The sequence below is a fragment of the Fulmarus glacialis genome, unplaced genomic scaffold (genome assembly GCF_000690835.1).
Source record: "Fulmarus glacialis isolate BGI_N327 unplaced genomic scaffold, ASM69083v1 scaffold25253, whole genome shotgun sequence".
Lineage (NCBI taxonomy): Eukaryota > Metazoa > Chordata > Aves > Procellariiformes > Procellariidae > Fulmarus > Fulmarus glacialis.
The window spans coordinates 1-23,132 of NW_009202727.1; the positions used below are offsets into that span (position 1 = coordinate 1).

General features: G+C 39.2%; 1 protein-coding gene across 1 annotated transcript in view; it reads right to left on the reverse strand.

Annotated features, from left to right (window-relative positions):
- Positions 1 to 985: 985 nt before the first annotated feature.
- NKD1 (naked cuticle homolog 1 (Drosophila)) overlaps positions 986 to 23,132 on the reverse strand; it is a 38,201-nt gene continuing 16,054 nt past the window's right edge. The window contains exons 4-9 of the mRNA XM_009574409.1: positions 19,933 to 20,039; positions 17,265 to 17,360; positions 8,585 to 8,732; positions 7,451 to 7,535; positions 2,322 to 2,452; positions 986 to 1,560 (exon numbers count right to left, since the gene is read on the reverse strand). Of these exons, the coding sequence (XP_009572704.1) occupies positions 986 to 1,560; positions 2,322 to 2,452; positions 7,451 to 7,535; positions 8,585 to 8,732; positions 17,265 to 17,360; positions 19,933 to 20,039 (1,142 nt within the window). The remainder of the gene's footprint in view (positions 1,561 to 2,321; positions 2,453 to 7,450; positions 7,536 to 8,584; positions 8,733 to 17,264; positions 17,361 to 19,932; positions 20,040 to 23,132) is intronic.

A 23,132-nucleotide genomic window follows, 5' to 3' on the forward strand; every position in this document is an offset into this window, starting at 1 on the left:
ATATATATTTGCCAACATTTAAAGTGAGAAAGTATATTTTCCTCAATTCTTTCTCAAAACGAAGAACTGTGGATTTAAACAAAACAACCCCCCCAAACAAACCCTCTCCTTCTCAAACCCCCGTGAATGATACTTACGGCCCAAGCACTAAGGTCTAGTGATGCTTTTGAAAACCCCATTTCACATCCTCCTCTTTTCAAATGGTTACCCCAAACAGAATGGAGAGTAAGCAGAAGAAAACACAAAAATAAAAGAAGTGTATTTAAATATTACCCAGTATATAACAGACTGTACTTGTGTCAGTGAGGAATCTCCAAGAAAATAAAGTGTAATTCGTACAAATGTAGCTCTGTTGACAAGTATAGCTAATATTTCCTTGTAATTATTAAGATAATTTGAAAGGATGTGAACACAAACAGGCTACACGGATGCAGTACATTAAAATCCCCCCTGTAGCACATTACAATCAATAAAAAGAAAATAAAATCTGAATAATACTAGAGGTAGCAGCTGTTTGTATTTTCCATTATTCTGAGTATCTCTGGAGTCCAACCCTTTGAACATTGCTCCCCTGATAAAAGGCTTGTGTGCGATCAGCCGACATACAGCAGAGTGGTAAGCTAGATGTCTGCAATAGTGTTTGAAGAATCTTTCCTACTACATGGAAGTAGTACTTGTAAAGAAGTGCGTTGACGACCTGTATTAAATCACAGCTCAAAAAGCTATGGCTGTTTGCTGTTTTACAAGCCACTTTTTAAAAAAAAAAAAACAAAACAAATCCACAAGGTGTTTAAGTAAGCTATGCAGTTTCACAACATATAAATAGGGTAAGTTTCAAGAGTCCCATATACCTCTAAAATATATGCTAGCTGAATATTAATGGAGTAACAATAATATTAATCATAGTAATGCCTTAGTTCTGGTATCACAAGAACGCATTTCCTTCATATGGGATGATTCTTGGAGGATGTTGGTGGGATCTCTTCTATGTCTGGTAGAAGTGATGGTAGTGGTGGTGGTGCTCATGGTGGTGGTGGTGTTCATGTCTTTGTATCATTTGTCCAACTTGGCCTTCATATAAAATGACTGTGGGCAGGTCTCTCACATGTTCCTTTTCCACAACTGTTCCTGGAGACTGGAAGGTTTTGCACATTTGATGATTCTCCTTTGCCCTTTGCTTATGCTTCTTGTGAACCTGTTGAGATTGCAAGGGCAGGTAAGGAAGATTCTGGCCCACCCGTGCACTTGGGGAAGCCATTGGCATGGGCGCCCCTTGAAAAGGTTTATTTCTAACTGCCCTTCCGGGATGCACAGGGGCAATGTTTTTGCCCTGGGCCTTGGGAGACCTCACAAAGTGCTTGTTTGAGTCCTGGTTCCGGAGCCTCTGTTGGATTTCTGCAATCTTGGCATATGAACTTTCAGCCAGATTGATGTGGCTTGGATCCACCACTTGAGATTTCCTATGGTGAGCATGGAAGGTTTCAGGTTCGTGAGAACGGGATCTAGTCTGATTCACAACTCTGCTTGGTGGGTCATGTTTTTGAGCTGCTGGAGGAGATCCTAGGAAATAACAAGCTGAGTTAATCATCTAGTATTTCAAAGTTTTAATTAGTAGCATGCAGTTGGCAGGGATAGCGTTATCAGCAGAATGAATTTTTCCTAAGGAAGTGAATGCAATTATAGCTGTCTAGTTTAATTACATTTAATAATTCTGATTAGTAAATAATACACACACAAATATATGTACATATCCATATAAGAGTGAATGTGTGTTTGTGTATAAAAGTCTTTACATTACCTTCTCTTGGTCATCATCTATCTGAAATTCACTAAAATAACTGTGTGTGGAATAGTAAAATACTGGCAGAGGACAGGGAAAGGGAGGAAATCCAAATCCCTTTAATTTGGGGACAGAAGCCAAAATTCCAGATATGAACCCACATTCTCCTATTTTGGGGCCAGTAGTGAGTACAAAATATGTGCTGGTATCATCTTGGGAACAAGCTCCAACATCCAAAAATCAGTCCTCGCCTCACCCATAGACTAAACTTAATAATTTAGATGTAAAGATTGTTCTCCTAGGCTCACCTCCAAGTTTAGCTACACAAACAAGTACTTCAAAGCAGGCTTGCAGCACATTAGCCACTCTGTTGTGATACCACCTTCACCTGTAATTATCTTGCAGTATTCACACAGTCCTATTCCTTCCAGTAAGTCATTACAGACAAATCACACAAGTTCACAATTCACTGCCCCTGATGTGAAACATGCAACTGAAGAAAGAAAAGACAAAAAGGCTGCAATATAAATTACCAGATTACCTGGCCCAAACTTTGATGTGTAGTTTTCTATTCCTGCAAGATCCAAATAGTGGTTTCTCCTTTCAATGTTCTCATCAACACAATGACGATAGCACCCACTTTGCTCTGGATTGTTGTCACTCTGGTGATATCTGTCCCAGGAAGCAAAATTACAATTCAGCAGAACTTCTTTAAAGTTGTTATCACCATCTGCAAACCAACAACTAATGGCCACTTCGAAGTGACAGGAGTTGCTCACAAAGAAACAACAAACGCTTGAAATTCTGGATGACGGGATTTGCTAAGTCGATAGGCCTGAACTGACTGTTCTTTCCCCTCATATAAATCGACCCTGATGTTGCAAAGCAAAGGAGGCTTTCAAATTGCATCATGCATGCAAAAACAAACAAACAAAAATGCTCCGAGGGTTTATCACATTCTGTCTTAGCGCCAAACCATTCAACTGATTCTCCAATTTGGTCATGCCAAAGAAAACCTGCTGATTGATTCATGACTGTTTCCGCCGCTGTCAGGAAGCGCTGGTGTAAGTCTCATGTCAGATAAACATTCATGTGTATCTGCTTCAGAAAGACAGGCAACAGCACAGGTGTAGTAACTAGAGAGAGCCTGAGAAGAGAAGGTGCTGGTAGGACACCCAGAGATAATGGCTGCTTTCCAAAATACAATTAATAAGGTCAGATCAGCCGCTGGCTTCAGAATCTCGACTCCTTTTCCTGCTCAGCTTTGCAATTTTATTTATAGCAGAACTATTTCCTGTGAATGAATATCTGAAATACCATTCATGTATGAGGCAGAAAAAAAATCAGGCAGAGGTTTACAGTATTGTAGCCCATAATGCTGAACAATTTAATTCAGCAATTTAAATGGATGTCTGCAGATATGAACAGTATTTTCAATATAACAAACAGAATAAGCAGAAAACTCTTGATTAAGTCACTGCCTGTCATTCAGACAGTTCAGTCTCCAATACCACAAGATAGGCTTTGCTCTTTCTCTGTGCGATTGCACTGATGTCCAACCTAAGACCACAATTTGGCCTTGTATCCTACACCAGTTGCTAAATATGGGCTCTGTACTGCACGGTGCCCAGTACTCCGCTTTTAGTCTATTAACGCATTTCCAGGTTTCCAGAGGCTGCTGATCCCATTGAGCTTTGGCACAAACTGCTTTCCTGGTCTAGCATAGTACTGTTCAGGGACATTACAGAACTGAGTGCCCCGTGTCTCTGTCAGACACAGGTCTACAGTTTCTTTGATAAAAGTCGCAAGACTTGACCTACCTGGAAGATTATTTTCGCTCTACTTTGATAGAGGCAGAGTCTCCTGAATGGAGGAGAGTCTGCCTGGAAAGCAGGCAAGCTTTAAAGACTCTGAGTCAGCTTTGAACTCCAGAAGTGACATGGGGTACTGTCAAAAATGAGGGAATGTCCAGATACTGTTTATTTTTTTGGATACATAGCCAACTCGGTACCTTTCCTGCCTCAGACACACCTTTACAGGTTGTTACACTTTAGTAGGTCAACATAAAAGATTTCTGGGGTAGAACGTGGCTAACTGAATTTGCCAGACATGAATTGCCTACGGAAACCATTGGGACTTGCACACGTGTGCTCAAGGCAATGCACAGTTAACCCAGAAAAAACATCATTGGGTTTGATCCAACACTATTAAGCAACACTGTATACAGCACTGTCTCTTGAAAACTAAGTTAATAGGGAACCTGTCTTTTTGTTACTGTAATAAATTCCATCTCTCATCAAGACAGTGAAGAAAAACTACGCCAGTACTGCCACAGCCCTACATTCTAATAGCTTTCTTACATGCAAGATGACGTTCAACAATATCCATGCAAATACACACAGCGAAGCAATTATATACTGATGAGAGATGTGCTCCACTGTCAAAGAGAACTTTAAGTACTTCTGAGAACTGAAGTGTCTGGCATCCAGCCCCACAAAGCTCTCCTGCATACACATGGGAAGGCATTCATCAACCACGCATCAAGCGCAGTGTGTAAAAATATACAATGTTGTAACTGTTTTTAGTTTGGTTTTGTTTTGTTTTTAATAAAAAAAGGCATCTGCTGAAGTGTTTGTGGAGTGTATGAAAGCCCTTTCTAAAATCCCCACGCTGGAGTGTCATCCTGATGGTAATAAGCACACAGCAATATAGTAGATAAGGGGAATAGGGCAGTGATAGAGAAAAATGCAAGGACATTTCCTGAAAACTATGCTCACTGATAACATAGAGTTTAAGCCAGTCAGGGAGAAATTACTTCAGCAGGAAAGAGAGAGTGAGAATGGGTATCTGTGGGTAAAAGGAAGATGTTTTAGAGGCTGGTGTGCATCCTATTTTCCCTGTTGCACTAAACGAAATATAAACTCAAATGGCAAGAAGATACCCAATCCACAAAGTTGCCTGCCAGTGCTCTTCCACCATCCATTTTGTATCACACATGCCAGGCAAGCTAGCTATGAATCTAGCTACTTGATCTTGATACTTGTATTAGCCCTACAGGTGAAAACTCCTGCCTGTAGCTTCCCGCAGATGAAAAATCTAACCCATCTATCTCCCATCTCCAGGATAAAAACATTTCTATCCATTTTACCTTGAATATTAATCACATCTTGCCTAGAATTCCTAAGTGACTGAATTTGTGAAATGTGCGCACTTCTCAAGTCCTCATTGCTGCTTTCAAAGGGGAAGCCTCTGCCTTAATATCGTGAGATTCTGATATGAGTCTCCGGGAGCTTTCCTGAGGGTTAGCAATTTGGCCAGAGTGCACAAACATCCCTGCACCATACACAGTGTGCACAGGACATTCTTTGTCCTGTCCACATTTAATGAGATGCCAGAAAAACTGTCAGATGCTGACAGTTGTCTGATGCTGATCTGCTCAGCTCAAGATACAGATTTGTTCTGTCTATGAAGCCTCTAACCAAAGGGATGAGAAGGACAAATGCAGCAGAGCCAAGATTCTACCCCAACATTTGATGCCTCTATGACTGTGGATTTAAGTGGAAATGGCTGCTGTTCATAAACCCACTACATTTGCAAAACCAGGACTTTAAGGTAGATAGGAGGGGGACTTCAAACTGAAAGGGGATTTTTGCAATAGATTATCAAACAAAAACAGTTCATTAAATTCACACAGAGCAAACCTTTGCTAATGGGCAGAGGGAATATGAACACCACACCTAGGCCAGCAAGCAAAACCACGGAGTATTCTTTAGTTCACAGAAGATTTTGTACAGAGTTGCTAACAGAAGATTAGAAGTCATTTTAGTCTTCTTTTAATCTGAAATTTGATTGTACTGGGATTTACTCACTGGGATAACTCACTAGCATTTTTACTCTATCCAAAAAAGGGAGGCACTGTTTTGTTGTCATTTTTAATAAGACTGAATGCTCCTTCTCCTGATAAATTTATTATGTATTTGGACAAATATGCCTAAATCCAAGAAAAGCCAAAAGTGGATTTTTTTTTTTTTAAATTTGCAGCTGAAGAAACAAATGCAACTAATGATTCAATGTCATTACTGTAGCATTTCAGCAAACACTTCCCTCTGCCTTAGCGTGAAACACAAAATCCTAAACCAGATCAAACCTATACACCAAGATGACCTGTTTGGAGCAACTGATCTACCTTAAAATGCATCAAAATTATCTGCTTTTGATTTGTTTTTCTATCCATTAAAATACCAAATTCGGAAAAGAAATAGCACACCTACATGTGACTGAGAGATTAACATTTTTTTTAGCTGTAAGAAATTTTAATACTTGAAAAATACATTGCAAATGATTATCACATACTCTGAAGTTCAGTGCAGGTAATATCTATCAGGCAGGTAGAACTCATGACAACAGGATAGATAGAGACATATGATTACACATTTTCAGAGGAAAAAGGCCTCTTCTGGACTGGCATCCAAAATAATATTGTACATCCTGTTAGGGAAGAACTGAAAACTTTTTTTTAATCTAATCTGTAGATGGCTGCAAGTGTACCCACAGCTCTTCATAAAAGAAACCACTGTGCTTGTACTTTATTGGAAATGGATGCACTCTGAGTCACACAGGCTGGATTCCACTGAAAGACAACAGACAGGTATTTTTTCAAGTGGTGAAATGTATTCTGAAACTTATGGGGGAAAAAAAAAGATAAATTAAATTATCCCAATTTTCCTGCAAGATTACATGAAATATATTGGTTCTAAGCAAGCAGGCTAATTCCTACACGGGTACTACCTAATAACTAATTCTGTAAGGAGAAGTTGACCTAAAGCTGATGTGGCAGCGGGGAAGCATGGTTTCTGGCAGGTGGAGTCAGCAGAGATGGCCACTCTGCTAAGTCACTGTGAGGTAAGAAAGAGATTAATTTACTTCTCCTACTAAATGTACAAACACACTTTGTAAGTGGAGTTGAGCCACCGCACAGCTGCTATAAGCCAGAACGACCTCAGCAGAATGGAGCACGGAGCAGGCAGCGTGCTGGAAGCTCTTGCTTGTCGCTTACTCTGCGGGACGTAGCCTATGTAGACCACTTGCTGTAGAGCTGATTGTCTGCTGCTCTGCTGCAAGCTCCCTTCTTTCCTCCTTCTGCTAGGTACTGTACACCCAGTGCCAGCTCAAAGCTGCTTCCTTCAGGATGAAAGGTGGTAAGGAGAAGCAGGTCTGGTTATGACATGATAAACAAGATTGACTTAATAAAGCTTGGAGCTAACTGAGTTGACCAGTGAAAAAGATGGGCTGGAAGGAGGACAGAGAAAGGCAGAAGCTGGCCTCTATGAAGATGAAAAGGTTTTAGGGCACTTTTAGCCAGAAGGCTGTGCTATAAACCCCACTAGTAGGCATGATATTTGCAGATGGCATCTAAAAAGACATTGTCCTCCAAAGAGCCAACAGAAGAAGAAAATTTGAGTAATGGGTGCTACAGGTTTGCTTTATTGTTTTTTGTTTTAATATACAAAGTATCCACTCATGGAATCTGCTGATGGTTCCACAGTGAAAAATCCTGTAATTCCTCTATTTTAACACAATTTTTAAAAATAAAGCAAGCAAGCAATCAGTGGCTCAGGTTTCCTCAGAGGTACCCAGTGCCTGTCAGGCGACAGGATTCATCCCCCTTACCTGAGAGAAGCCCGCTGCTTCTTCTCAGAGCTTCTTACTTCTTCATTAGCTTTGCTTTCAGCTCTATGCCTGGCACTCTGCAAATCTGCCAACAAGAGAAAGTACATTATTCTCACATTACTGTCCTTGCTGATCAGCTTAACTAACATGCTACGTTGCAAATACATTTTTTCTTGTCGGTAGATCAAGATGTAATGAATCATTTCATGTAACCTTCTCAAAAGTGCTTTGTCCGCATGACAGATTTTAGGCAGACATAACCTTGACTGTAGGACATTAGTCAGGGTCAGGCTGCAAGCCATGTGGCAGGTTAAATGGAGCCACATTCAAACTGATATACTTGTCCCTCAGGAGGGCTTGGTAGTTTGGAGCTCAATGCTCTACTAATGCATCACATAGCTCCCCAGCAGCGCAAATATGCTTATGACTTGACTGAGTGGATGTATATATTAAAACTGAGGTAACAAGGCTCTCCTTTTGGATAAGGTGCCCACATTTTCTACTGAAGTATTACTTTAAATACCTTTAAGCATTTTAATTTAGTACTACTTTACCTACTGAAGCAATTATGCTGACACAACTATCATTGGAGTGAATGTAAGGTGAATAAGCCATCAGAGTATAAGCCATTTTATAATGGCAGACTCTGCCAGTACAGAAAAATGTGCAATTTTTATGCATAGATTCATAAAGGTTACTTATGCTTAATTGTTTATTCTTATCCAGCAGCAGGGATAGCTATGCACTTGCAAAAAACACTTTATACCACTACACCTGTTTCCACACAAACTGAGTGCTGTAATAATCAGCAGAGTTAAAGTGGTACAAGTTGAAAAGACCTTAAATCTGCCTTGCAGCACACAAAGACAATTACACAACATACAGGTTATTGCTGCTTCCAAAAAGAAACAATCAATCAGGAGAGGGAACCCTAATTTGCTTAAGAGACACTGAAAGGAGGGTAGGCAATTTTGCACCCAAGATCATAAAGCAGGTTCATGGGATTTAAAATACCCATGTAATTATTTGCCTTTAAGTATATATTTATTTGTATTAACAAAATACGAAGATGGATTTTTAAGGGATTCTTGAAGTTTTTCATATTTTTTCCAATGGCTGATTGCACATCCTTACCAGTATGATTTAACAAGATACTCTTTTTCTTCTGGCTGCCATCTGGTGCCACAGTAAGTTTCACTCGCAGAGTTTTGCTGGAACTAGGAGAATGGTTTACTGATGCATCAACTACCTCATAGATGGTATGAAGCAAGCTGGTAATATCCTAGTTGGATTGAAATACAAAAAGACACACTCTTGTGAAAATGGTATGAAAGCTACAGCTTTGATACTTAAAACTATTTTGGACTTGGGACTATTAAATGAAATATCCTCAGAAGTCACTGAATTTAAAAGGGCTGAACTTGCACAGAACTTTACAATCTTCATCAAATGGTGTAAGATTTATGAAATGGGGCAAACCAGAGCAAAACAATAGTGACAGCAGAAGGTATTCAGGTTTCCCAAACTGTGAATCAGCAAAATTGTGTTCTGCCTTTTCATTTCTTTTATTTCAGCAGAACCCAGGGATAATCATTCATACTGCACTAAAAACCGAGTTCACATGACCAAAACAAATACAGCAATTGAAGAAAATCTTGGACATTACAGTCTTACTACTTCTTGGGGTTTTTTCTTGGGATAGTTAAATGGCTGATTACATAGAGGAAAACCAGTAAAAGAAGAGGCAGAACTGTAAGCCTCAGGTTTGGAAATAAATGATGTCTGAATGTCACTCTACCATATACTTTTTGGGGTCTAGCTTATTTTGTAAATTTCAAACCAGTTCTAAACTTACTTACATTTTTGAACAGCAGAGATTATCCAGTCAGGCCTATTACAGAACATTCTTCACACATCTCTTTGAAGGCAATGGGACGCGAGCAAATGCTTAGGTGTCTGGCTATATCAGAAAGAACACTAGCCAATTTTAATAAGCCAATTGTTTCAAACAGGAGAAACACTGTTTAGTAACTGGTGATGCTCAAAGGTCTCTCAGGTTGATCTAATCCAGCCAGGCTCAAATAGGGTACTACCTTAAATTGCCAGGATGAAAAGGAGATCTCTTGGCTCACTCCTCAAAGTGAGCCACACTTGGCTTTTCCTCAAAGGGATTTCACCCAAATTGATCTTGGGCACCAACTAAGGCCAAAGCATACTGATCATTGTAGGCTATAAAGATCCCATTCAATGTGTATCTGAGAATTTCTCCATGCTGGTCTTCCTATTCCTTGATCTATCCTAGTACCTAAGCTCTTTCCAGATGCCTGCGAGCACAAAGGAAATATCTAAATCATCTTTTGTTAAGTATAACCGGTTCTGAGGATTAAGAGTCAGCTCTATAAAAATTCAAAACCTCTACAATTTTTCCTTTGCCCAGGGGTCACACCCTTAGCAATGGCAGCTCCAAGTTTAGTATGCCCTAATGGGTTCCAGCACTTTAGTAGTCAATATACCACACAGTCCTCATTATCTAACCAGCTTTAAAGGTGACACAGAAATACTAATTTCTACTCACACAGAATTTAGGGAAATACTGACCTTATGGCCAGGACACATTATTTTATAGTAGATTATTTTCCAGCTCAATAGGCAGAATGAAAAACTAAATCCTAGAGGGTCCAGACTTTGTCTTAACATGTACCTTCTCTAACTTTTCTGCACTCAGTGGAATTTCTCCAGACTTGTGAGTTCAAGATAACATATTCATAAAAAGAGAGCAGATTTTGCAGTCTCTCGTTTATTTCCCCACTGACATACTTTTTCTACCATTGCCACAAGAGTCTCTATATTTAAGCTGTTACTACCACGTCAGTAGTTGCTTTCCATCCTCTTGACAAGATCCACCATCTAAAGCTTGAATGAGGGAAAGACTGCTCAGTGACAATCTGGTGGGCACCTCACAGCTCTTTAACACATCTCACTTCTCACACTTCCACCCTAATTTGAAACCTAGCCAGACCTCAAAATAGACACAGCCATATCTGACAGCCAGCTTGAAGGCCTGGATTTTTATTTCCTCTATGAGAAAAACCCACCCAAGCAAGAACATAGATAGAAAACCAAAACATATCTGTTGTTTTATATGCCCTCCATAAATTATGTTCTAGGAGCATTGTGCTATAATCCTACACCTCAATAAGCCAAACCTTCCCCTTCAGCAGAATACTTAAGGACCATATTTATTCTTAACAGGGCTTCATACACTCAGCACTTTGGTGAATGGAGCCTTTCCCATACATTCCTTAACAAGTGTTGGTTAGCCAACATGGCATCTTTCCACACAAGGCTACTATCAAGAGGTTATTATCAACTCTTTCATTCACAATTATCTGTCCCCGTGTCTTTTTTCAGCTACGCCAGATGTTTGTACAAGCTATCATCTAGTCTATTTTAACTTCAATAGGCAAAGACAAAAAGTCTTTACTCCTACTGTCCTTTTACATTATTTTTTTCCAGTGATGAGGTCTAACTTGCTAACTGGCATACAGTCTGCCCCTTGTGTGCTGTGAGGGTCTTTCTCAACAAGCCGCTTGACTCAACAGTTTAAAAAGTGCTCCCAGACACCGTCAAGGAAGGCCAGATGCAGCATTTGTGTGACACATACTTGGCAAGTCAGAAATATGTGCACACACATATCACATCAGGACAATTTACATCTCTCAGCCAAACAGGCCCGAATTAATCCAAATTAATGTCCAGGCTCCCAGCAGTTTAAGAGGCTGCACAGAGGTATCAGGACACCTTGTGGCCTTATGCTCTGCTGCCTTTGCATTTCGTTACATGTTTAACACCCAGCTTCCTCCACGACAATCTGAACTGCTCTGCATTCTGGCACTGAATGAACGTGGTCGTGAGACTGGATATATACCAAGATCGAGGTTAAGGATATCCATAAGTAACCACTTAATGCTTGTGCTGATCTTTTAAATACCAACAACAACATTTTTATTATAGGATTCATTTACTTGTGGTCCTAATTTGGGGTTGGGAATTCTAGCAAACTGACAGTTCTGATTTGGTCAAACAAGTCTGCTTGGGTCATTCGCTACTCTGTCGTCTACCAAGGTCCTGGCTGAGTAGGTACCAGCTACAAGGCAGCTTGAGCCTCCTGTTGCTTTCCAGTTATTGCTTCACAATTGTAACATACAAACCGCTGAGGCACTGATCTGGTAGCAATGGTCTTCGTCAAGAAGTTTTGAACTGTGACTAAAACTACCTTCTCACAGCCTTTTTTTGGCAGCTAATATGGTAATGGCTTGTCAAATCAGTAGCACTAGACCATTAAAATATACATTACAAAATTTGTATTTTATAGTTATGTCTATATTTACCCCCACAAGAATTTTCATCTTCCAGTAGCCTGCCAGGAGACTGAGGCAATTTATGTTCCCCTTGAAAGCTGTCCCACTGAATGTTATTGGTATTTAAATTCCTTAAAGAACTGCCTAAAACCATTGAGACAGCTTTACCTTCTACACACCGGCTTGTGCATTTCACTGTCCTCTAGAAATTCAGTGTCAAAGATCAAGAATAAAAGCTAGTTAAATTTTCCTCTCTTCTGGTACACCAACCAGCATGTCTCAGAGACCACCTACCAAAGAATCTAACTTTTCTGCACAATGGATTACAATTTTCACTAGTCGCATGATTTTGCAACTGCTTTGCTTAAGACTGCTTGGCACTTCCCACACAAAAAGTTTCATCCCATATTTCTCAAACTTCCTCCTTTTTATATGAAAAATAAACAAGAACAGATTTTTCAGTGTTTCCCATTTTTCCAAAAATATCATTTGCTTGGTTTTTTTACTGAAATGTACTTTTAAACCATTTCTAGTTAAAAATCATTGTGGATTTTTAAACTAGTATATTATATGGGTAAAGAGAAATAAGAATTAAAAAGAAAAAAAAAAGATTTCTCTCCTTTATAGCAAACAGATTATATTTAGAGGGGAAGTCGGCTGCATGAATCTAACTAACTTCTGAAGGGCTTCTAGTGTGCAGAATTTCTGCTGGTATAGCTAGTTTAATCAAGTAAGAAAACTGAAACTATGGTATTTTTCCTCAAAGAGGAAAACAAATGCCTGCTGGGTAGTATCCAAAGAGCCAGCACATGCCATACCCGGATTTATTTGTGTCTTGCTTATTGAACATTACAGTTGGTGTTTCCAGGGCTGAAGGATTTAACAGTGTTAATCTGCATGTTTTTCACACCCTATTTTATCAAGCAGCTAATACAACAAAGTATATTAAAAAGAGCAACTTTAATAGATTGCCAGAAATACTTGCATTAGAAATACTAAAAAGCAAACAGTTAAGGTCACACATGTATGCTGCACTCACACATGTATCCGCAGAATACTTTACAGATCTCCAGTAGGAGATTTTAGAACATTCAGAGAAACTAATGGGTCTGCAAAAAAGAACAAGAGCAAATTACACTGAAGTATTCTTCATTCCTTACAGAACTCATGTGACTGAGAAAGTTCCTATTCCAGGTATTAATTTTTTACTTTGAAGGTACATTAGTGGTACAGGGACAACCCTATATTTTCCAGTATTAGCATAGCTTATCATCATAGGACTAGTTAGCAAACTAGAGATTCTGTAAAGGAAACTAAGAGGCTTTTCCAGAGAAATTAATTTAACAGAATGAGACATTTGCACCAACACCCCCCCCCGCCCCCAAAAAACCCCAGAAAAACAACTACAAAAAAACCCCACTGAGTTTAATAAGACTGAAAGAAAACATTCAGTTTGATTCTTTGTAACTTGTCTGGGAGACGTGTCTTTGGTTCCCCTCAAAACCAAAAGAGAAAGTCATATTTTCTCTTATTATTTCTCTCTGGCACAAATCCACCAAATCTAATGGCTGAAATGATGGCCCCTTTGATACAGACAGGCACTACTCCTCTATCTGTTGGTTCCATTGCTGCTTCTGTATCATGAGTTAATACAATGCTGACAAACACAGTGAAAACCAGCAAATTTCAAGATAGGGGTCAGGCTGATAAATGGTAGCCCCAGAAAAGCCAGTATCCTTTCCCAAGTCAAAGATTTGGTACTGAGTTCTGAATGCAGAAATAACCTCAAACCTTTTCACTCATTACAGAGGATATGAGCAAAAATAACTAAAAAGGGAAAGAACAAAAAAGAAAGGAAACATAAGAGGAAAAATTGGGTATTTAATGTAAGAAACAAAGAACATTTTTAGCATTAAAAATGCATGAAGAGAAACATCAATATCAGTTCATTACCTTTCCCTCAGAAAAATAAAAGTACAAATGTCTCATTTGTACTTTGTTTGTAGTCTGATTTTTACACACAGCAGGATGTTTTTATTGCAACATCAGCTTTATTTGACATAGCGTCATACGTTTTTGAATCATTCTTATTTGGAACCTGAAAGGAGCTTCACTTGCTATCTACTCAACAACTAGTCTAGAAGAAACTCCCTTTTTTTACTGCTACAAGCAACTTTCTTGTGTGCTTATTCCTGTGCAGTCACTCACCAAAGAAACTCAATTTTCCAAGAAAGAACTGATTGCAAAAAAAAATAATAGTGTTTATGAAGTATAATTACATTCAGAGAGCTCAATATAAAACCTCATGGATCAAAACACATTAGTTCAATTACCCAAGTTTCAAGTCCGATTACAAATATCCGTGTGAAGATAATTACAGTGCAGCTGTCAGTTCTAAAAAGACCTGCAGTACATAATGAATTGTCCTCTTACGGCTTATGGAATGAAGGGGAACATTATTAGCCAAGTTTTGTAATATACATATTAGAGCAGGAAAAGTTATCTCCCACTACACCAAAAGGACTGAAAAATGGTTGTCTTCTATGACAGAAAAAGCAGTAGTTTAATAACATACAGTAATGCTAATTTTATAATTTGCCATCCCAATAATTATGCTTTCATAATGGGTGTATCTCTTCAAGAAGCATGACTAGATCTGAATTTCTAATTATAAGGACTACGGAATAAGTCATACAGACTCTAGGAGGAAATCAAAGCAGCATTAAGTTCTGAAGATGTTTTTAAGATCCAGAAGAAATTTCACTAGGATGGAATTTGAATACTCTTGCGGTGATCTGTCATTGTGTAAAACCCAAGGGAAATTTTATCCAGTAACTAAATCCATATCTTATTTACAACTTTCAAACATTTTAATGAAAAAAACATTTAGTCCACTTGTAAAATTGCACCCCACCTTCATGTCTCTTACAAACTTAATTTAACACTGTGTATTCCTTTGGAAACTCTCTGGACATGAGGTCCAATGTTTTAAACACAATGACTTTGAATCAAATGAAATTGATGTGGGTAGGCAAAGTCACTTCCTTTTTCAGTGTCTCACTTTTCCAACACAAAAAACAAGAATGATAAGGCTGACTTCTTTTTGTAAACCGCCTCCAGGTCTACAGATGGAAATCTGACTTAAGAAATTTCATCTCTCTGTTAAATCCGGCTGTAAATCCAGGAGACATTAAAGTGAAATTTTCAAAGGAGAAAAGGTCCACACTAAGCTTTTCTCACCAGAACACTGGACCTTTGTTTAGAAGAGCTGACCGGTTCTGAAAGCATTTTCGTCAGCTCACTAAATGGCACTGGTACAGACCAGCCCTCTTCCTCAGACTGTCCATTCTGTCCCTGATCCAGCAATGTGCTTCACATACTTTTAACTCAAAGCATGTGTTCCATTCATTTTAATTGAAACTATTCACATGTTTAACGTTCACCATTGTTAAGTCCTTTGCTGGATCAGGAGCAGATCTGCTTAACAAATGACAATATCAAGCCCACTATGTTAACTGCCAGTCTCTCAGGGGCTAATAGAACAAGAAATTCTATGTCATATGAAGAGACTGAAATTCCTCTTTTGTGGCCAAGATTATCTATGAGCTGCTATCATTAGTCATTCTTGCACAAACACACTTAAATTGCCATCTGGATTCAACAGAAGACAACCAACAAGATGGATTATACAAATGGCACTGACCAGCTTGCAAAAGTAGTGTGTAACATAACTGGGAAACTCTGCAATGGCGCATACTATTTGTTTCTCTCTTTGGTCACATGTAAAGAGCTGAAAATTATCAACTTATTTGGTTCCTTGGTTAAAAGAATTTTTTTTGGCACAGGTTCAAGCCTGAATATAGCAACCTCCAGACCTCAGAGTAGTGTAATTTTCAATCCCTGCACAGATTTGGTTTCAGTTAAGCTGCAGTCTGCTCTTGTACCAGGGAGAGGTAGAATTGGGCTGTAACATATTCTCTAAGTACAGTCAAATTAAGCTCTTTGGTGTACCACATAATCACAAATAATTATTGTATACATACTTAAAAGCATATTCTCGTTACGTTCAGCACATGGAACTCCCACTGACATTAATGGGAACTCCATGCCTGAATGTAAAGGACACCCATGTGTGGGTTTGGGTTTTGTGTGTTTTTCCCCTATTCTTTGAGAGTCACGATAATCTTGTAATGAAGACTTAGCCTTAGGTCTCGAAAGATCTGGGTTCAATCTGCCACTAGGTTCTTGTGAGACTTCAGGCAAGTCATTTCAATGTCCCCATACATTAACAAATACAATACTACTTCCCCCCCCCGCCTTCTCCTTGCTCTCTCTCTCTATCTCATCTTCCCATTTGAAACTCTGGACTTGGCCTGTAACGTTTCATCTGCTTATGCTCTTGCATGAGGGGCAGAGATTTCATTTAACTATTCAAAGCACTATCAGAGTAGAGACAATTAAAAAAGCCTAATAATGATGTTCATACACATGATAAAAACCCTGAACAACCACCAAATTTGGCAATTTGTTCATAAATGTTAAAAGAGACTTGCTCCAGTCTTCTGGGAAAAATTTCTGCCCTCATTTGGTGTCTAAGACCACTACACTTTCAGTATTTACCCTATTCCTTTCAACCGGTTCTTAGTGATTTTCACAGACACCAGCATAAGAGCCAAGAGAGACAAAAAATGTCAATTTTCAGCTGATTATCTGAAGGCATGGGAGCCAGTAAACACACCTCACAAAAAAAATCAATGACAGCACGTTGCAGTAAATCTCAGTAAAAGACATTCTTCTAGAAGAAGTATCATTCAATTTGGATAGAAATAGTTCTGAAAAAGGACTGTATTCTAATCTATACATCCTCTTATTTGGCTTCTTATTTGCACAGGAAATATGACTTGAAGACATCCTGATAATAAAAAATACACACGGGTATGCTTTGACAGCCATTCACTATGGTCCTCTGGCAAGTATCATGAATGTTATTTATACTTGGAGGGAGATGGCAGAGATCAGCCTAATATTCATGAAAACAACAGAGCAGTATAGTTAGTCCTACTGGAAAGAATGTCATAAAGCAACCTTGCTATTTGGTTAGCTTAACTCTGAAAAGCAGGATAGAAGCCAGAACAATATACATTTGGAGGGGTTTATTTTGACAATGTGTTTAGTTGTTCAGTTGTTTCAGATATTTTTCCTCCTCAAATGCCAGTACTATTTTTTAAAAGCTAATCCCAGATATTAAACAACAACCAGCTTAAAAAGTGGTACAGTACATCTGAAAACAGTAAACTACTGGTGGGATTGTTTCTAGGAGGGAAGGGTCCATGGAAACTGCTGTTTTAATTGGCACGACACCTCTATTTCATAGAAGAAAAAATGTTCCTGTTATAAAACACTTCTCTTGTTAGCAAACGCTGCACACAAAGGGGCAGCTGTACTTTGCTTACCTCGCGTGTGACTCTTCCGTTGTTATCAAAGTCATACAGTGTGAAGGTCCATTCTTGCCTGTTATCTTCCTCTACAGACACATCACATTGCAATTCCTAAGAAACATGCAAAGAGCAGCTGATTACCTAAAGCAAAAGGCCTGTTTCCAGAGGAGACCCTCCATAGAAGGAGGCTGCTTGCTTTCTTCCTCCCTGCCTCCCTCGCGGGAGGAAGCTTTCAGGATATGTCCCGGGGAGGCCTCTGTCCACCACAGTGAAGGAGTCTCATCACAGTCACATGATAATCCTAACTCCCTTGGGCTAGACTTCAGGAAACCTGCAAGATGCTTTCTACTTCATCGTAGAAAACAGAAAAAGGTGCAAGAAAACTACTCCCTGAAGCTCTTGAAAGATAGTAAGATTTCCCACTAAAAAGTGAGAAAGAAAACTCTGCTTAACTCAGGAAGAGAAAGATGAGAGCGAGTCACAGAATGAGGCGGTACACCACAGTGCCAGGAGTAGTCAACAATACAAAGTGGACATATGGCACAAATCCCCACCAGTGAGACCTGCCCTTGACACAGATATTTGATACCCAAAGGTTGTCAGAGTTAGCGCAGTACAGCATCATGCCACTGAAGCTCCTGAAATGGAGCCTGCCTAGGAACTGGCAGGTAAGAGCGACCTGGGAATAGTGCCTGGTCCTTATTTTAACTGTGCTTCTGTTAGTGAGTGTGTGATCTGTGGAAAACCTGAAAGAATCAATTTGTTAAAGGGAAAAAAAATCCCCAAACCAAAACCAAGACTTCAGTCAAGAACAAAGGATGCACTTTGAGTGACTCCAGTCACCTGGGTGCAAATCGTTTGCTTTCTCTCAAGACCTGTGCAATCAGAGTTATCCAGAGCCACAACAAGGCAAAACAGAAAAGTTACAGTGCAATTAAAATGAAAGCCACTGTATGCAAGTAAAATAAACAGCTCCAAATAGCTTCAGCATGATAGAGCTCAAAATACCTGGTTGATCTTCTGACTTGAAACCAATTCCCTACAGCAGTTACCGGTACCCCCTGTCCCCTGCTGAGTTCAAAGGCAGTCTTCTCTCAGTTGTAACAAGCCGGGCTGCGAGCTGCCAAGTGCCCCACACTCTACTGTGGAAACACAGTTTCACATTACATAAACATTCCCGGCACCTTTAAAAGCCAAATCACATCCACCTCAGATTTAGACCTCTTGTCTCGACGCTTGCGTTTCTGATTCTTTTATACCTTTGAAACATTTACCAGTCTCTTAGCTCCTAGCTTACATAGCTGGAAAACCTTCATTTGTAGAACAAGGTAAAAAATATCAATACTTGGTTTCTTGCCACATATTAATACTTCCCTGTCCCACATTGCCTAACATAAAATCTTTATGTGAGGATGTGCTCTGCTTAGTTAAGAGCAATGGCAACCTTCCCTGCATTAGTCATGGTGCCTAGTACCAAGTGCTAACCTTTATGGCATGCCAAGAACTACTTGGGAACAAACACAGGCTTTGCCGGTACGGTGGAGTTCCAGCTACTCTGGCACCAACCATGTTGACAGGTGTCCTCCAACGCTCAAATATCAAGGCACTGTTAATTGCTTTTCCTGTCTGCAAATGTCTGCCACTCAAGGTAGAATATAAAATGTGCCTCGAAAAAGTTATCCCTGTGCAAAAAAAAAAGGCAGGAAAAGTCACCTCCCCCCAGAAGGCACACAAGCACCTAGCAACACCTGAAATGCCTATGGGAAAGCTACCTCCTTTTTATCAGTCTTAAAACAGTAAAAAATAAATTATACCAGACTACTAAATCTGCTCTAGAGAAGGAAATGAACACTCGAGCCATGCTGCAAGGTGGCTGCATGGTCTTTTAAATAACAGTTGAGGAACGCAAAGCTCATTACTGTGACAGGCTGACAGCACTGAAAGGTAGAAGCTTGCCACATCTGCTGGAGTGCAGAGAGATGAAAATTTGTGCTGTTTCTTGCCGGTACCAGAGTATCTTCCTCCTCACCAAGACAGACAACCCTCTAGCTGGATGACAGCATGTTTCAATCCTCGTATTTATTAAATCACTCCTATATAAACAAAATCTGCCAACTACACACAATGTCTGGCAGTTTTATGATGTTTGTAAGTCTACAAGGAAATAGACCATCAGACTCATTGCCTTCCAGGATCCTTTCCTCCTGCCATGTGATCAGATGGATTTCCGTGTAGCAAGTCAGGGTTATTTCTCTTTGGAGGCCCAGGCACAGAAGATCGATGGTTAAGGAAGCTTTCACAAACATCTTTTACACTAGGCAGATTTAATGAAGTGCAATAGTCCAAGAAAGTCAATCTAAAGATTTGATAACATGGTAGCTGGCATAATAAACTACTAACGAAAGGATCATAGATAAAGGGTTAAACGGAATGCCTCTTCTTACTATACATTTCAGATCCTAGAGAGGAATGATCATCATTTGATCCTCTCCAAACCTGGAAATAAATCTTACTAATCACCTCATAAGGAGCACCAATAGCAAGACACTGACTTGTGCCAATTCTGCTTCCTCCTGTCCCCATTACAATCGCACATGCATCAGAGGACACTATTTGGTCCACAGGTTATTTTTCTACCATAATTATGCCAGTACAGTGAAACTTTAAAATACAGAGGACTTACTTCAAATTTCAGTTGCTTCTTGGAACCTGTGCATGTGTCACTTTCTTTTTCTGCTTTCTTTTCATCTCCACTGCAAACTCCATCTGTCTTCTCTGGAGGCAAAGCCACTGCAAAAAATATATTTAAGAAAAAATGCTTATAAGGAAATGTCAAAGCAGTCTTATATTTGCAAATCTGTCTTTATATTTAGGGTGAAATTGATTTCAGTAAACTTGTATGAGAGGATCATTATACTTGATTTGCTTTTGTGTTCACTACACATCTGGGATAATTTCAGCAGACAATCTACCAACAGCTTTTGGTACACAGCCTCTCCTACAAACATCACTAGAGTCACAGGAAGTTCAAACACAGTTTTATGAGAATATAAATCAGCAGAACTGTTACTGTAAATAAGTCGAATAATTTGCAAAATACTGAAAGTTTGTGACACATTGCAAAAACACATTGCATTCACCAGCAGTGAATGAAGTAATGAAGCTGAAATGAAGTCCTCACTCTGTTCCAACTTCCCTCTTCAAACACACACAAACCTTACTACCTTCCAAAAAGGTAACACTACCTGCCAAAATGGTTAAGCGGCATTTTTGCAAGTATGAAAAAGTATATTTTACCTAAGTTTCAACTGAAAACATTATGCACTCACATAATTCAATAGCAGTCATAAAGAACATCAATATTAACATCTATCAGACATATATTACAACATATCATAACATAACATATATCAAATATATAACAGAAAGATACATATACTTCTCATGCAGATTAAAAGACAAATGCCCAGGAACTTAATAGCTGTGCCTTCAGCTCCTGCAGAGGCACTCAGCCGTGCACGTGATGAAATCCTATATCTGAAGAAAATTAATTCTATATTCATTAGCGTTATGGAAATATACACAGATTTTTTTAACCCTACCCTCAAACTTTTAAGATATGATTTTTTAACACATCCGCATACCTCTGCCAACAATGTTATGCCCATACTTCATAAATGAAAGCTGGGCTGGTATGACCCCTAGCTTCGTTGGAACAGTGGACAACCAATTATGAAAAAAAAGTCCACACCTGTTACTACACATACTTTTAAATGTATAAAGGTACATAATGGCCAAAAGACTTCTACAGCAGTCTTTTATCTGTTAAGGGACAGCATCCCAGATAACATTGGCATGGCAAACAGCATTAGGCTGAGAGCATTGAGGAGCAGATCCTGCACAAGGTGACTATTCCCTGTCCCAATGCTCTTTGTTGGGTTTTTCTGTCAAACCGAAGTGTCTTACAGAGCCTCTCCCTTCCACCACCATGCTCTTACACTGTGCTGAAAGCCACTGGCATGTGCAAAGAGCACCAGAGTTCCCCAGTCTGCAGAGTGCTAGCCCTTCCACTGGCATGTTTAATAACCCTTCTGGATGTACAGTTTGTGTGTTCAGATAGGAAGCTTTCACTTTAATGTATAATTTATGTTACAGAGGAAAAAATGTTCTCTGACAGTCTTCTCAAAAAACAAGAGTTCAACTATTGGGGAAGGAGGGGATACATCTTGCAGTACACTCCTTGAGAGAGTTTAAATACTGTATGCCAGAAATTACCCTCTTTGAGCTTCGCTGACCTTTGATCCAAAGAACTCATTGGCCTTGCTGCTCCAGGGAATTATCCTTTGAAATCAGTTACTCATTTTGGAGCCCAGATGAAATGGGGAAATCTGGTGATCTCATCCTGATGTCAAGTTTCATTCAGCAAAGAAAAATGAAATCTAAATGAGGAAACTTTAAAGGGGAATACAGAGGTATTAAAATAATATTTACGAGTGATCAAATAATGTGCCTGTGCATATATCCTCCTGCGCTTTATCCAAACCCAATGAACATTTAAAAATACATACTGGAGTACGACTGTTTTGTCTGAGAAGAGAAGGATAAGCGTTTGGTATCTTGCTTCTATACTTAGTTTTGACTATTGACATGCACTCAATTTCATGAAGGATACAAACACATGCTGAACCTACTTATAAATAAAATGAGAATGTCTGCTTGGGACAGTTAAAACTGGCAGCCTGTAAACAGAGATCGACCAGTGAGCCGCATGCCAAGGTTCAGATATATTCACAATGTGAACTTCCTTTCAGCTCTGCCAATGATGTTAAACTAGACCAGACAAGATTGCTATCTCAAAGGAGTGTGGAGAATTAATAGACTTGTGTTTCCAAAGTCTAGGCCATCAGAAATAGGTCCACGTACAGTATATCATCTCTGCAAAAATACTTACCTCCCCACTCAGATAACAAGTCCTGACAAAGAGAACGTTCTATACAGATGAATATACAAAGAAACCGACCCTTGTTGTGGGAATCCACAACTGGAGGAAAAAAAAAATGTGTATTTATTGCTTCTCATGGGAATAACCATATGCTCTCAAAAACAATGATGTTCCCTAACAGAATGCTTCATGAATTGAAATACTGCATATGTTTTCTTTATGATGTTCTCTTTTCTTGTTCATTATTAATGGTCTTGTATTCGCTTCTATAACCTTAAGACACTATAAAAATGCGTCTGGACAATATTTGAAATTGGAAAGACAATAAAGGAAAAATATTAACTTGGAAAAATTGTGAAATACCATTCTTTCATGAAAAACAAACTGACTGGCTTAAGTGTACTAGCAGATGTTTCTCTCTAAGATTGTTAATTACTACCACCCAATTGCTCGTAATTGAGGTGGGGGAGGAAGAGAGGGAGAGAATGAACACCAGTTTAAAGGTATTAAGACTCATCCCTGAAGAATTAAGTCTTTTTTTCAGGGGTTTATTCATTCCTAAGAAAATAAGGGGGTAATAATTCTAACTGCTCCTTAGGAATCACCAAAAAATCCCAGAAATGAGGTAAAACTGATTGCTGTGCTGCGTGTATTGAATGAGCATAGAATACTAAGCTTCAGGCAGCCAAACTGTTCTTCACTCACCTCCATCCTGCATCTGAGAATAAGGGGGAAAAAAACAGAGAGCCAAAATACAGTTGCAGCCAGGTTGAAAAGTGACTGTTTAAACTTTCACCCTCACTCAGGTGGCTTGTCATTTCAGATTTCTCAAAGCCTCATTCAAGCAAAGCACCGTGCTCTTTAACAAATGATCTTCCTTCTCAAAGTAAGAAGTTTCACTCTGTTTTTCAACTGTACCGAGCATTTCAGTCAGATGGGTT